The 16,589-nt window shown below is 44.7% G+C and overlaps 1 protein-coding gene across 3 annotated transcripts in view; it reads left to right on the top strand.

Moving 5' to 3' along the window:
- Positions 1–16,589, top strand: part of LOC124119939 (anaphase-promoting complex subunit 5-like) — a 136,100-nt gene that overhangs the window by 103,340 nt on the left and 16,171 nt on the right. For all 3 annotated transcript variants that reach the window (XM_048389929.1, XM_048389930.1, XM_048389931.1), the window contains 2 exons: positions 13,711–13,829; positions 15,457–15,685. In XM_048389929.1, coding sequence (XP_048245886.1) covers positions 13,711–13,829; positions 15,457–15,685 — 348 coding nt within the window. The remainder of the gene's footprint in view (positions 1–13,710; positions 13,830–15,456; positions 15,686–16,589) is intronic.

Raw genomic sequence — 16,589 nt, 5'->3', positions numbered from 1 at the left:
ATTGGGGAGGAGAACTAAGGGAGCTGGGTATGGTGGATGTTTGTTTGTTTATGTGATTTTGATTTGGTAGGTTATTGTGTTTTTAGATGCGTTTTATTAGTTCCGTTTTTATTAAGAATACGCCTAAGGCCTTGAAGTTTTCTAGTTTATTTTGTGGGTTTAGTATTGCTTCTAGAGTTAGAGCCTTGTTTAGATTGAGGGTGGTTTGTAATGCGGTTCGATGTGTTAGGTAGTGTGTGCAGTGGATGAGTGCGTGTTCTGGGGTTTCTGGTTGTTTGCAGTGTGGGCAGTTACCTGTAGTGTGTTTTTTAAATTTTTTTAGGTGGTTATTTAAGTTGGTGTGTCCTGTTTGGAGTTTAGTGATTACTCTGTCGATTTTTTTGGATGGATGGAGAATTTTTGGTTTGGTTAGTGGTTTGCTGAGCACTTTTTTGATTTGGCTGTTTGAGTTTAGATATAGGTTATGCCATTTTTTGGTGATTTTTTGCTTGTTTACACTTTTAATTTCTGATTTTGAGATGGGTAAGTTTAAGCTTATTTCTGGGATTTTGAGGGATAGTTTAGCTGCTTTATCGGCGTTTTCATTACCGTATATTCCTACGTGGGCGGGTATCCACAAGAAGGTTATTTGTTTGCCTGCCTTAGTTAGGTCGTTGGAGCTTTGAAGTATTTGATTTATTAATTTAGGTCGGTTTTTGGTATTTTTGTTTTGGAGGGCTTGCAGTCCACTTAGGGAGTCGGTAAGTATTAGGATTTTTTTGTGGTTTTTTGATTCTTGATTATGTAGGGCTGAGGCCATGCCCATTAGTTCTGCCGTGAATATTGATTGGTTGTTTGGGAGTCGGAAGGATTGTGTGGTTTTAGTTGGTTTTGTGGTATGGACTCCGAAACCTGTGTGTTTGGAGGTCGGATCTGAGGATCCGTCCGTGTAAATGTGACACCAATTTGGCCAATTTTCGTGTATGTATGCTAGTGTGGTAGTTTTAGCTATGTTTGGGTCGGTTTGTTTATTTATTTGGCTAGCTAGTGTTGTGTCTATTTTGGGTATTTTAAGTTTAGGGGTGAAGATATTTGATTGTTTGCAGTTTTGTTTAAGATTTTTAATTTGGTGTTCATTTAGGTAGTTTGTTATTCTTTGGGTTATTGGGGTAAGTAAGGGGTGTTTACGAGCTAGAGCTTGGTTTTTGGGGCTGATGTTTTGGTTTATTAAGTTTTGGATGAGAGGGTTTGATTGGGACGCGGCCCAGAAATTTAAGCTTAGCTGTTCCCTGCGTAGACTTAGTGGCATTTCTCCTGTTAAGGCCTGAAGTGAGGTGTAGGAGGTGCCATGTTGGGTGCGTGTAATTAGTTTGAGAGCCTGATATTGTATTGAGTCAAGTTTTTTAGATAGGGAGTTGTTTAGGGTGTTGTATATGGCGCAGCCGTAGTCTAGTTTTGATCTAATTAGTGATATGTAGAGAGAGAGGAGGGTATCTTTGGATGCTCCCCAGTTAGATCCAGTTAGGCATCTTAGGGTGTTTAGGTCTTTACTGCATTTAGTTGTTAGGTTTTGGATGTGAGCATCCCAGGTGAGATGTTCATCGACAATAAGTCCTAAGAATTTGGTTTGTTTTTGAAATTTGATTGTTTGATTGTTTAGCTGGAGGATTGGGGAGGCGGGTTTCATGTTTTTATGTTTGAATACTATTCCTGTTGTTTTTTCTGAGTTAAGGGAGAAGCCCCTTCTCTGCCCTAACATGTGGTTTCTGTATGTATTTAACAAAAATTAGAACAATAAAATGGAATATGATTGGTTGATACATGATGGGGCGTGCCTTATGGTTAATGAATGGCTAGACAGAGGGGAATACTTCATCCTGTTAATCCTGTTAATCCTGTTGGACTGGCACTAATATTGTTGACATATTTACTGGGTGCTTTGAAAGAGATTATGGTGTCACTATAGACAAGCTTGTATGGGGGCTAATCCTTAATGCACTATAGACGAGCTTGTATGAGGGCTAATCCTTAATGCACTATTGACGAGCTTGTGTGAGGGCTAATCCTTAATGAGTCTAAATTGAAGTAATTGCTGAATGTTATTCTAATATAGGTGATGACAGATTTACTTAAATAAAATAGTTCAAGCTAATCTATAAGATTATGTAGACATATCTTTTGTATGGGAGATGGGATCTTGATACCTTAGGCTAGCGTTTATCTAAAAGCTTCAAATCTATTAAACTATGTAGACGTAACTCTTGTCTTATTGAATAGTATGTCTAGATGCGCTCCCATTACCTTAGGCTAGCATCTGTCTAAAAAGCTACAACTGAAACTACTGATATTTTATATATGCATTTTACCTGATAATAAGTATTACTTGCTCAACTTTAATTATATGAAATGATGTATAAATATTACACCATGATAACTCATAAAAGCACTTGATGTGGATCTAATTATTATAGGAAAACTTAGTATAAATGTTATATCATGATAATACCTTTAATATGATTTATCCTGGATCATAACCTGGAAACGGTTCAGATCTTTATGCTACATTTGTATCTAGAGAAATATACGTTCATGCTGTCAGATTTGCCATCCACCCATATTAAATGCTGACAGAGTCAAAATTACGAAATATCTGCAGAATTATATATATGTACAATGCAAATGTATATTTTGTCATGATTGCGTAAATATCCAGGTGAGCGATACAGGCCCTATGGGCCTCTTGTTTTCACCACACCATGCCCTTTCACTGTTGTAAGAGGCAACTAACAGGATCGGGTGGTCAGGCTCGCTGATGCATGTCATTGTAACTCAGTTGCGTAGATCGATGCTCATGATGTCAATCACTGTATTGTCTGGTCCAGACTTGTTTATTTACAGACCGCTTTCATATTGCTTTAAGTGGCAGTCGGGTAGCCAAAGACCTGGGTTCTATTCCCGACATAGGTATAATATGTGAAGCCCATTTCTGGTGTCCCCCGCCGTGATATTGCTGGAATATTGCTCACTCACTCATATTGCTTTAATTAAGATTGCTAAGTGAGATGTTAGACAACAAACAAATAAATTCTTTTTATACCCTGCTCTTGTTTTCACTATCCCGTGTTAGTTTTCAGAGAGAGGCCAGCTAGTATTTGAAACCATGGTGTTCGGAGAGGCCAGCTAGTCTTTGAAGCCATGGTGTTTAGAGAAGCCAGCTTGTCATTGAAGCCATGGCGTTCAGAGAGGCCAGCTAGTCTTTGAAGCCATGGTGTTCTGAGAGGCCAGCTAGCCTTTGAAGCCATGGTGTTCAGGGAGACCAGCTAGTCTTTGAAGCCATGGTGTTCAGGGAGACCAGATAGTCTTTGAAGCCATGGTGTTCAGGGAAGCCAGCTAGTCTTTGAAGCCATAGTGTTCAGGGAAGCCAGCTAGTCTTTGAAGCCATGGTGTTCAGGAAGCCAGCTAGTCTTTGAAGCCATAGTGTTCAGGGAAGCCAGCTAGTCTTTGAAGCCATGGTGTTCAGAGAAGCCAGCTAGTCTTTGAAGCCATGGTGTTCAGAGAAGCCAGCTAGTCTTTGAAGCCATAGTGTTCAGGGAAGCCAGCTAGTCTTTGAAGCCATGGTGTTCAGAGAGGCCAGCTAGTCTTTGAAGCCATGGTGTTCAGGGAGACCAGCTAGTCTTTGAAGCCATGGTGTTCAGGGAAGCCAGCTAGTATTTGAAGCCATGGTGTTCAGAGAAGCCAGCTAGTATTTGAAGCCATGGTGTTCAGGGAAGCCAGCTAGTCTTTGAAGCCATGGTGTTCAGAGAAGCCAGCTAGTATTTGAAGCCATGGTGTTCAGAGAAGCCAGCTAGCCTTTGAAGCCATGGTGTTCAGAGAGGCCAGCTAGTCTTTGAAGCCATGGTGTTCAGAGAAGCCAGCTAGTCTTTGAAGCCATGGTGTTCAGGGAGACCGGCTAGTCTTTGAAGCCATGGTGTTCAGAGAATCCAGCTAGTATTTGAAGCCATGGTGTTCAGAGAAGCCAGCTAGCCTTTGAAGCCATGGTGTTCAGAGAGGCCAGCTAGTCTTTGAAGCCATGGTGTTCAGAGAAGCCAGCTAGTCTTTGAAGCCATGGTGTTCAGGGAGACCAGCTAGTCTTTGAAGCCATGGTGTTCAGAGAAGCCAGCTAGCCTTTGAAGCCATGGTGTTCAGGGAGACCAGCTAGTCTTTGAAGCCATGGTGTTCAGGGAGACCAGCTAGTCTTTGAAGCCATGGTGTTCAGGGAAGCCAGCTAGTCTTTGAAGCCATGCATGGTGTTCAGGGAGACCAGCTAGTCTTTGAAGCCATGGTGTTCAGAGAAGCCAGCTAGCCTTTGAAGCCATGGTGTTCAGGGAGACCAGCTAGTCTTTGAAGCCATAGTGTTCAGGGAAGCCAGCTAGTCTTTGAAGCCATGGTGTTCAGGGAGACCAGCTAGTCTTTGAAGCCATGGTGTTCAGGGAAGCCAGCTAGTCTTTGAAGCCATGCATGGTGTTCAGGGAGACCAGCTAGTCTTTGAAGCCATGGTGTTCAGGGAAGCCAGCTAGTCTTTGAAGCCATGCATGGTGTTCAGGGAGACCAGCTAGTCTTTGAAGCCATGGTGTTCAGAGAAGCCAGCTAGCCTTTGAAGCCATGGTGTTCAGGGAGACCAGCTAGTCTTTGAAGCCATAGTGTTCAGGGAAGCCAGCTAGTCTTTGAAGCCATGGTGTTCAGGGAGACCAGCTAGTCTTTGAAGCCATGGTGTTCAGAGAAGCCAGCTAGCCTTTGAAGCCATGGTGTTCAGGGAGACCAGCTAGTCTTTGAAGCCATAGTGTTCAGGGAAGCCAGCTAGTCTTTGAAGCCATGGTGTTCAGGGAGACCAGCTAGTCTTTGAAGCCATGGTGTTCAGGGAGACCAGCTAGTCTTTGAAGCCATGGTGTTCAGGGAGACCCGGTGAGCTAGTCTTTGATGCCATGGTGTCCAATGTTGTTGTGACAATAAAGTGCATAGTCAGCTGATGTTAAATAGTTATCTTTGACATGTACATTTATGAATATTGATGCACATAGTCATTCTTACAGTCCAGACCATCACTTTTGATTCTTATTCTCATCCTCTAGATTGTCAATTTGGATTATTATAATTCACATCCTCCAGATCATCACTTTTGATTGTCATTCTCATCCTCCAGATCATCACTTTTGATTGTCATTCTCATCCTCCAGATCATCACTTTTGATTGTCATTCTCATCCTCTAGGTCACCATTCACTTCATTCTTTATCAAAGTGTGTAGAGCTGCATCTTCATACCGTATCAGGGTATATGTCTAGATAAAAAAAATTGAAACTTTTGATTAAAAGCAAAACATTTTTAGTAAATTGAAATAGATTAAAGCAGTTCATTTAATGTAGGTGAAATACAAGTCTCCTATACCAAGTTGTGTCACAATACATCCACTCACTAATTAACTCTTCTTCCTGAGGCAAGGGTGTTAACTAACTGTTAAAGTCCAGTTTCCAACCTTGCCGAACGAGGCTGGAATTTCTGGGATTGATTGTAACGCCACAAGTGGCTTTTACCGGTTTATGTCCCTTTCTATTGACCAGTCAGATTCCACCTCTCATAACACTTGATTTGATTCAAACAAAATGGCGATGCCCAGTCAAGACCATCTGATCGATAATCAAGATCTTGCTTGGGACAACATGAACACCATCACGCCAAGTGCAGCAAATCACTTGAGCATCTTGATTAAAAACATAAGAAGTTTTTGAAAACGTCTGTCAAGGCCGATTTGACTGTACACATACTCTGCCAGCCCTGCAACCAAAACATCTGTCACCATGTTGTTTAAGAACTGAATGTTGATTTTGTTCCGTGATTTTGATTGGACTATATTAAGACTTATTAGTTCAGCCAAACAATAACTCCCCAATTCCAGCCATTAATAGTCAATTTATGCCCTTGCCTCTGGAAGATGTTATGAACTATGGTTTAATTTCTTACCCTTAAAAATTTGAAGATGTCAAACACAACATCCACTCTTAAATCCATTTTCATTCTTACCGTTGAAATTTCCAAGATGTGAATCTGCTGTGGTGTTCCTGCATCAGCAACCCTATGAATCCCCTGATCAGTTTGTAGTTGATTATCATTTCTGTTTCCTGCTGCATTGGACATACGTCTGTGTCCGTCACTGATGCGAACTAGTGAAGCAGACTGGGGGCTGTCTGTCACAGCTACAGGCACTTCTTGGGCATTGGAGATACATCTGTGTCCGTCACTGATGCGAACTAGTGAAGCAGACTGGGGGCTGTCTGTCACAGCTACAGGCACTTCTTGGGCACTGGACATATGTCTGTGTCCGTCACTGATGCGAACTAGTGAAGCAGACTGGGGGCTGTCTGTCACAGCTACAGGCACTTCTTGGGCATTGGACATACGCCTGTGTCCGTCACTGATGCGAACTAGTGAAGCAGACTGGGGGCTGTCTGTCACAGCTACAGGCACTTCTTGGGCATTGGACATACATCTGTGTCCGTCACTGATGCGAACTAGTGAAGCAGACTGGGGGCTGTCTGTCACAGCTACAGGCACTTCTTGGGCATTGGACATATGTCTGTGTCCGTCACTGATGCGAACTAGTGAAGCAGACTGGGGGCTGTCTGTCACAGCTACAGGCACTTCTTGGGTATTGGACATATGTCTGTGTCCGTCACTGATGCGAACTAGTGAAGCAGACTGGGGGCTGTCTGTCACAGCTACAGGCACTTCTTGGGCATTGGACATATGTCTGTGTCCGTCACTGATGCGAACTAGTGAAGCAGACTGGGGGCTGTCTGTCACAGCTACAGGCACTTCTTGGGCATTGGACATATGTCTGTGTCCGTCACTGATGCGAACTAGTGAAGCAGACTGGGGGCTGTCTGTCACAGCTACAGGCACTTCTTGGGCACTGGACATATGTCTGTGTCCGTCACTGATGCGAACTAGTGAAGCAGACTGGGGGCTGTCTGTCACAGCTACAGGCACTTCTTGGGCATTGGACATATGTCTGTGTCCGTCACTGATGCGAACTAGTGAAGCAGACTGGGGGCTGTCTGTCACAGCTACAGGCACTTCTTGGGCACTGGACATATGTCTGTGTCCGTCACTGATGCGAACTAGTGAAGCAGACTGGGGGCTGTCTGTCACAGCTACAGGCACTTCTTGGGCACTGGACATATGTCTGTGTCCGTCACTGATGCGAACTAGTGAAGCAGACTGGGGGCTGTCTGTCACAGCTACAGGCACTTCTTGGGCATTGGACATATGTCTGTGTCCGTCACTGATGCGAACTAGTGAAGCAGACTGGGGGCTGTCTGTCACAGCTACAGGCACTTCTTGGGCATTGGACATACGTCTGTGTCCGTCACTGATGCGAACTAGTGAAGCAGACTGGGGGCTGGCTGTCACAGCTGCAGGCACTTCTTGGGCATTGACTTCTGTTTGAGTGCTTTTAAATGCAGATCCCTGTTCCACTGCTGTAACATAAACGCTTGGAGGACACTGTAGTCGAGGGACAGTAGAACTACCAGATTCCTGGAGTTGCTGTGCAGCTTTTTCATCTACTGGAAGTGAACTGAATTGATTTTGGGAGAGTTTGGCATGGTCTTGAATTTTAGTTTCTGATAGGAGAGTCTCCGATGTAGGTAGCTCAACAGGAATTAACTTGGGAATGATATCCGGCCCTTGTGTCCTCTCGTCAGGATCAGCAGTGCTGTCATCACTGGTGTGATGTAGTTGCTGGATCAGGTAAGCCTTTGCTGCAGCAGCCAGCTCTTTCATAAGTAGGAGGAGTTCCACAACTTCTATAATGTCTTCAAGCTTCGAGCTATCAAATTTGATGAGCCTACGAACCCACTTATGAGCACCTTTGCCCACTGCGTGAAACATGTCAAGTTTTTTAAGCAGCTTTTGAATTTGCCCTTTGTCTTTTGAGTATGTAATTATTTGCAGGCCTTGAAGAGTTTGTGTCAGCTCAACAAGCTTGAGGTTATCCATTTTGATCTTCCTGTGAATTCTTTCAAGTACCGATTTTTCAGTTGAGATGTTTTTAGCTATCTTGTAATTGTCTTTTTCTTTTGACATTTTCTTTTGTCCAAGATATATCTGCTTCATTTCTGACCCAATGTCATTGTAAAATATTTTCACATTGTAATTTTGTGTAGTGTTTAGATTTTCCGCATTTTCTTCTCCATTTTCTTCATTCCTACCTGAATGATTCAAAATCCTAAAAAAGATTTCTTCATAATATACTTTTGAAATGTCTATTGGGATAAGATTACATCGTCTGTTGGATGGAAGATCGGGGTATCCTCGGTCAGGGTCCAGGGCAGCTGTGGCCTTCCTTTGTTTGTTGGATGGAAGATTGGGAGACCAGCGGTCAGGGCCCAGGGCAGCGGGGGCCTGATTCTCTCGTCTAGTGGATGGAAGATCGGGGTACCCTCGGTCAGGGCCCAGGGCAGCAGGGGCCTCATTCTCTCGTCTAGTGGATGGAAGATCAGGGTATCCTCGGTCAGGGTCAAGGGCAGCGGGGGCCTGATTCTCTCGTCTAGTGGATGGAAGATCGGGGTATCCTCGGTCAGGGTCCAGGGCAGCTGTGGCCTTCCTTTGTTTGTTGGATGGAAGATCGGGGTATCCTCGGTCAGGGCCCAGGGCAGCGGGGTCCTGATTCTCTCGTCTGGTGGATGGAAGATCGGGGTATCCTCGGTTAGGGTCCAGGGCAGCGGGGGCCTGATTCTTTCGTCTAGTGGATGGAAGATCGGGGTATCCTCGGTCAGGGTCCAGGGCAGCTGTGGCCTTCCTTTGTTTGTTGGATGGAAGATCGGGGTACCCTCGGTCAGGGCCCAGGGCAGCGGGGTCCTGATTCTCTCGTCTGGTGGATGGAAGATCGGGGTACCCTCGGTCAGGGTCCAGGGCAGCGGGGGCCTCATTCTCTCGTCTGGTGGATGGAAGATCGGGGTATCCTCGGTCAGGGTCCAGGGCAGCGGGGGCCTGATTCTCTCGTCTAGTGGATGGAAGATCGGGGTACACTCGGTCAGGGCCCAGAGCAGCGGGGGCCTCATTCTCTCGTCTAGTGGATGGAAGATCGGGGTATCCTTGGTCAGGGCCCAGGGCAGCGGGGTCCTGATTCTCTCGTCTGGTGGATGGAAGATCGGGGTATCCTCGGTCAGGGACCAGGGCAGCGGGGGCCTTCCTTTGTTTGTTGGATGGAAGATCGGGGTATCCTCGGTCAGGGCCCAGGGCAGCGGGGGCCTCATTCTCTCGTCTGGTGGATGGAAGATCGGGGTACCCTCGGTTAGGGTCCAGGGCAGCGGGGGCCTGATTCTCTTGTCTGGTGGATGGAAGATCGGGGTACCCTCGGTTAGGGTCCAGGGCAGCGGGGGCCTCATTCTCTCGTCTGGTGGATGGAAGATCGGGGTACCCTCGGTCAGGGACCAGGGCAGCGGGGGCCTCATTCTCTCGTCTGGTGGATGGAAGATCGGGGTACCCTCGGTCAGGGACCAGGGCAGCGGGGGCCTTCCTTTGTTTGTTGGATGGAAGATCGGGGTACCCTCGGTCAGGGTCCAGGGCAGCAGGGGCCTTATTCTCTCGTCTGGTGGATGGAAGATCGGAGTATCCTCGGTCAGGGCCCAGGGCAGCGGGGGCCTTATTCTCTCGTCTGGTGGATGGAAGATCGGGGTACCCTCGGTCAGGGTCCAGGGCAGCGGGGGCCTTATTCTCTCGTCTGGTGGATGGAAGATCGGGGTACCCTCGGTCAGGGTCCAGGGCAGCGGGGGCCTTATTCTCTCGTCTGGTGGATGGAAGATCGGGGTACCCTCGGTTAGGGTCCAGGGCAGTGGGGGCCCGATTCTCTCGTCTGGTGGATGGAAGATCGGGGTATCCTCGGTCAGGGCCCAGGGCAGCGGGGGCCCGATTCTCTGGTCTGGTGGATGGAAGATCGGAGTATCCTCGGTCAGGGCCCAGGGCAGCGGGGGCACGATTCTCTCGTCTGGTGGATGGAAGATCGGGGTACCCTCGGTCAGGGCCCAGGGCAGCAGGGGCCTTATTCTCTCGTCTGGTGGATGGAAGATCGGGGTACCCTCGGTCAGGGTCCAGGGCAGCGGGGGCCTCATTCTCTCGTCTGGTGGATGGAAGATAAGAGTATCCTCGGTCAGGGCCCAGGGCAGCGGGGGCCCGATTCTCTCGTCTGGTGGATGGAAGATCGGGGTATCCTCGGTCAGGGCCCAGGGCAGCAGGGAGCTTATTCCTCCTTGAATTGTTGTGAAATACATCATCACCTGTTATATAGGAATAACAAGTCAAATTGTTTATTGGGAAGATTGTGGAATCTGCATATTCGTAACTGATGCTTCTTGAAATGGAATTACCTGTTGGACCCTGTTCACCAGTCACTGATTCAAGTTCAATAGGTGTGTTGGGACTGCAGTTAATCACATAATTTGACAGAGATTCACTGAAGTCTGAGCTGTTATCAACGGTCGTAACTTGTTGTGCAGGGCTACTGTCTATCACAGACAGGTCTTGGGTGTCCCCTTGCTGAGAACCATCAGCCATTATTCCCTGTGTCTGACTAGAGGTGGCACCAGATACTTACTGGCACAGATATCATATACACATTTGCTTGATTCGTCCATGAAGAAAAGTGATGCAGCTGCAACATTAACATGATGATCAATAAGACGTCTACCTTGTTTCCTAATCTCCTGGTTCTTCAATAAATCCTTTCCTCCAAAGCCAATGTGTGTATGTGTAACAGATATGGATAAAAGGTTGATAATTCATGTTCACTCTGGTATATGACTGGAATTAGAATAACTGTCCTATGTTTTCGGGCAGCTAACAACACTGTCTTGGCATGATGCTCTTCCGTCCCAGGCAGTTGGTCTGTAGGGGACCAGTCCTTGCAGCTACCTGCAAACAATAGTAATCAGAAGAGTTGAAAAGGAAAGAGACTTCTTGTTATTATCGAATAACCATTGTTTCAGATGCTTGAAAATTAAGAAATGTTAAAATATTATCAGAAATTATGTTCATCATAACCATCCATTTTGTTAAATTATAATTAGGGGTATGCATTGATAGCCCAGTCGTCTGACACGGCGCAATTGGCTGTGCAGAGTTGCGTCCCGTGGGCACGCCAGAAACCTATGATTGTCGTTTCAAATCCCAGTTCGCCCCAGTTATGTTTCTAGGTTTGTCAGCATCCTACCCCTGCGCATGGGTTTCACTGAAGTGGTTCACTTCAGGCTTTCCTCACACAGCATGCTGAAGTGGTGTGATATAACAGGAATACTCTTCAAAGAGGCATTAAATCCCAACTCACTCACTCACTCACTAAATTACAATTAAATTGAAATTAATTGTCACATTATTGTGGAATTGTCAACATAATCCCCAAACCCCTTTACTCAACTGATGTTCATCCAATAGTTGCCCAAACATGTTGGACTGCTTCCCTTCCCCGTCTAGTGGTGAGAGTGTCGGCCCTAGAGAGAGGAAGGTTAGTGGTTAGTACTTGTTGTTACCCTGCCTGGTGCTCAACATTAGGAGGACCAGACACGTCTCGGCTCAGCTCAGAATCAGTGTAATGGGTCTGAGTGGGGTATCGATGTTAAACTGCAGCACAGTATCTATAAAACCGGCATAAGTCTTGGCTATTATAAGCAGCCATGCACACAAGTAAGAGCAATAATTCTGAACCCCATTTCACATCTACTCTCAAATATCTTGCAAGGTCATGGATCGATATTAAGATGTATTCATTAATGCATATCTAGATTAATACATGCCTGACGCTCATCATTAAGGGGATAAAACAAGGACTGGTGACATAGCTCACAGTTAGTTTTCTATAAAGCCGGCAGTTGTCCGGACTAGTTCAGGCAGTCACCCAAACACTATAGTCTTGAATGTGACATTAAACCCACTTCAGTTTTCACCTCACCACCATGACACTTTGATTCAACAAGGAACCAGAAACTCTATCTGCCATAGAAACCATGTTTTCAGTCTTGTTCAGTGCATGAATTGAATTGCATTAACATGCCCTCATCCTCTGGGTCGCCGCATTGTCATATTGCTTAGTGTGGCGTTTAACGAACAAACCTACCTTCTCTGTTTATGATTTTATGCCCTGTCACAAATTCAGGACATTCACAACAGATAGTTCTGTGCCATTAGAAAATAATTCAGTTAAAAATTAGCTCATTTGGATTGCCAATATTTGCTTTAATCTGTTTTTGTAGAAGTATAGGACTGTCATACCTTGTAGGAAGTGTTGTTTGGGTGACATGTAGATTTAGTGCATGACACTTTACATCCATGACACTTATATTCCCAATGGTATTAGAGAGGTGTGCTGTGATTGGTAAAAGCAAGGTACGGTGATTTTGATTGGCTATCATGAAGGTGAAGATGATCAAAACAGGTGACATAGGCTCCAAACCAAACTGAAAATGCAACTAGCCCGTTGTCCCATTCCTCAGTCATTTGACTTGTGAAGATCTATTTTGATCGTGATTTGATTGTTGGGTTGGTTGGTTGGTCACTAGCTTTCATGTACACATGTAACAGACGGTGTTCGGTAGCACAGTGTTGTTCCTGACATATTTTTTAGACATTTCATGCTGGCATTGCACGGGATGTTTGGGTTGGGTTTCGGTACACAATTTCACTTTATCTTGTTTTGTTTTGAATGGTAAATACTTGGTTTTAATTCATGAGAAAACTTACCCTTAGTCAATGATTTACACACCTTCATCTATACCTGTCGGGTCAAGGTTATCCCAGAGGTCAAGGTCATTTACACATTGGAAGATTGGTTAACAGGCAGATTCCCTGTTTGTACAGTAATCTGAGAGACTTTACAGGTGTAACACCACCTCTGCCTGTGATTTCCAATCTTCTGGCAACACAAGGCTATCAGATCAGTATTGCAAGTACTGTAAATCTTCAAATTTAATGCGTCTCTAAATTAAAGCGTCTGCTGACCCCAAGCCAAAAATGTGACTCAATATTCTGTAATTGTTATCTCACAATCTCTCCAATGTGGAAGCCTCAGTGTCTGAGTGGGTTAGATCGCTGACTTTGTGTGCTGGCAATTAGGTTCCTCATTCTGGCAGAGTGGGGTGGGACTAAAAAAAGTATGAGAATCTATTCTTTACAAAGAAAGTATTATCCCAAACCATAACATTTGTCCCTTTTGACCACTTTCTAAAATGATATTGTGTGTTCACCGTAATAACTGTTGTCTTAACTGTATGGTGGACAAACAAAATGAAAATTGAATTCTGTTTGTGTTACAAAGTTTACATTCCAGGTATTTTGAAATGACGCCCACTCTTAATATCCAGATCATGACAGCTTTGACAAAAACAAGAAAGAGCAGTTTTGAACTTGCCTTGTGTTACAAAGTTCAAATATTTTTCACAATTTATAGAAACTTTAATTTTGGCTTCAGTCAGTTGGCTGATTGTGTGCCAACATGCATCGATGGTGTGCTTATTTGCTCATGCTTTTACCTGTAGTCACAGGATCGTCTGGTGCAGACCAGATTACAGGCCACTGTCCTACACATGGAACATTGCCGACAAGGAATCAGACAACAAAGATACAAATCCATGCATTTTTTAATCAGTTCAACAAAACCAGAACCCGTATTTATGATGACAAGTAACAGGGACATTGTGTCTTTCAGACTGAAGCAGTTCTACGCAGATGGCGTCAAGCCACTCATGGACTTCTTCGACGCGGCCAATGGCCTGGTTTGCCCGGAGAATCCCGGCGAGGCCAGGATCAGCAAGAGCAGTGTCATGGGTATGTGCGGGATTATTGTACCCTGTGACCCCACCCTCCTGTTTCCACCCATACCCCATCCTCCCTTGTAAGACCCCACCCTCCTGTTTCCACCCATACCCTATCCTCCCTGTAAGACCCCACCCTCCTGTTTCCACCCATACCCCATCCTTCCCTGTAAGACAATTCGGGGCGGTCGGGTAGCCTAGTGGTTAAAGCGTTCGCTCGTCACGCCGAAGACCCGGGTTCGATTCCCGACATGGGTACAATGTGTGAAGCCCATTTCTGGTGTCCCCCTGCCGTGATATTGCTGGAATATTGCTAAAAGCGGCGTAAAACCATACTCACTCACTCACTGTAAGACAATTCCCATAAAACAATTCCATGTACCGTATTCGACGTAATAAGCGCCCAGGACGCTCTCAAAATTAGAAATAGGGGGCTCTTATTAGAATATTATTTTTGTGAAAGAAAAACATAGTTGAATGATAAATTTCGTGGTTTATGCTGACAGCCTGAAATGTTTATGTACGACAGATATATTTTACGAGGATTTAATTGCCCATAATTAAGGGTGCATTTAACACACGAGTGCATATCATACTCGAATAAATAAGTCTTGTGTACATTGATCAATCGGAAGGGATGCTAATTGGACTTGTTCACTAGCCAATATATTAGCAAATATCGCTGTGGGCACTTATTAGAGGGAGGCGCTTATTACGTCGAATACGGTAAGTAAGTAAATGATTCACATTGATATTTATTTTATTTTTATTTTGACTGACCTTGTGTGGAAAATCTAGAATAAATCCATGAAACAGAAAATTAAAAAAGTGTGGCCTAACATTGAAAATCTCCTTTTGTTCTTGACTTGAACTTGAATTTTTAGGTTCTGAAAGGCCACAATAAACATTTGCGATTTTCATCCAAATTTTTACAAAAATGTGAGGCTATCTCTTTTTAGTATTTTTTTATAAACTTTCTTCATTATTAAAGCACGGGTAAATTTTTAAAGTTAGTGTACTTCATCATCACCATGTACATGATGTTGATGTCTCATATATGAAATACTCGTGTTATTGTACCTGTTATGCGCCCCTCATGGTTTATTCTTCCTGCAGTGTTTTATTGTAAGGTAAACAACTTGTTTATTTCTTAAATAAAACTTGTCATTGCCTTCGACAGTAGGACAGTCCAACACACCGAATTCTGGTTATAGTCAAGATTCCCGCCAGGACTGAAAACTAAATCTTTTCAGAAAGCATTTTCCCCCCAGGAACCCGTTCCACAAAGCGATCTTAGTGCTAAGTTGGTCGTAACTCCCATACTTCATCATAGGCTTACGATCAACGTTGCACTAAGATCGCTTTGTGGAACGGGGCCCAGGGACCTGTTCCACAAAGCGACCTTAGCGCTACGACTGTCGTAAGATAGTGTTAAAGAATGGGAGTTACGACCGAGTTAGCGCTAAGATCCCTTTGTGGAACGGGGCCAAGGGACCTGTTCAACAAAGCGATCTTAGCACTACGACTGTCGTAAGATAGTGTTAAAGAATGGGAGTTACGACCGAGTTAGCGCTAAGATCGCTTTGTGGAACGGGGCCCAGGACTTGAACCTTTGCATTGTTTCTGTTGTTTGAACACAGGCCTCTTCATCAGGAGGATGGTTCTGGCCTTCAACAAGCTGTCCTTCAGTCAGGTGACCTCATTCCACAGGAAGATCAAGGCTTACTACGACATCATGGCCGCCAGATACGGAGACGACCCTGACCTGGCCAAGTCCCTCACGGACTCGGTGATGAGTCTGTCCGGCGCTGGGCCTCCCCTCACCCGTAGTGGGCTGGCCAAGTCCTTCGAGGCCATGAACCTCAACGAGTAGGTCCACCACTATAGTTTACCTCTGTAACTATACACTAAGTGTGCCACCAGTAATTGTCAATGAGTAGGTCCACCACTATAGTTTACCTCTGTAACTATACACTAAGTGTGCCACCAGTAATTGTCAACGAGTAGGTCCACCACTATAGTTTACCTCTGTAACTATACACTAAGTGTGCCACCAGTTATTGTCAACGAGTAGGTCCACCACTATAGTTTACCTCTGTAACTATACACTAAGTGTGCCACCAGTAATTGTCAATGAGTAGGTCCACCACTATAGTTTACCTCTGTAACTATACACTAAGTGTGCCACCAGTAGTTGTCAACGAGTAGGTCCACCACTATAGTTTACCTCTGTAACTATACACTAAGTGTGCCACCAGTTATTGTCAACGAGTAGGTCCACCACTATAGTTTACCTCTGTAACTATACACTAAGTGTGCCACCAGTAATTGTCAATGAGTAGGTCCACCACTGTAGTTTAGTTCTGTAACTATACACTAAGTGTGCCACCAGTAATTGTCAATGAGTAGGTCCACCACTGTAGTTTAGTTCTGTAACTATACACTAAGTGTGCCACCAGTAATTGTCAACGAGTAGGTCCACCACTATAGTTTAGTTCTGTAACTATAAACTAAAGTCGCCACCAGTATTTGTCAACAAGTAGGTCCACCACTATAGTTTAGTTCTGTAACTATAAACTAAATTCGCCACCAGTAATTGTCAACAAGTAGGTCCACTATTATAGTTTAGTTCTGTAACTATAAACTAAAGTCGCCACCAGTATTTGTCAACAAGTAGGTCCACCACTATAGTTTAGTTCTGTAACTATAAACTAAAGTCGCCACCAGTATTTGTCAACAAGTAGGTCCACTATTATAGTTTAGTTCTGTAACT

The sequence above is a fragment of the Haliotis rufescens genome, unplaced genomic scaffold (assembly GCF_023055435.1).
Source record: "Haliotis rufescens isolate VD_foot unplaced genomic scaffold, xgHalRufe1.0.p SCAF_8, whole genome shotgun sequence".
In the NCBI taxonomy this organism is placed as follows: Eukaryota; Metazoa; Mollusca; class Gastropoda; order Lepetellida; family Haliotidae; genus Haliotis; species Haliotis rufescens.
This window is presented reverse-complemented; position numbering and strand designations above follow the sequence as displayed.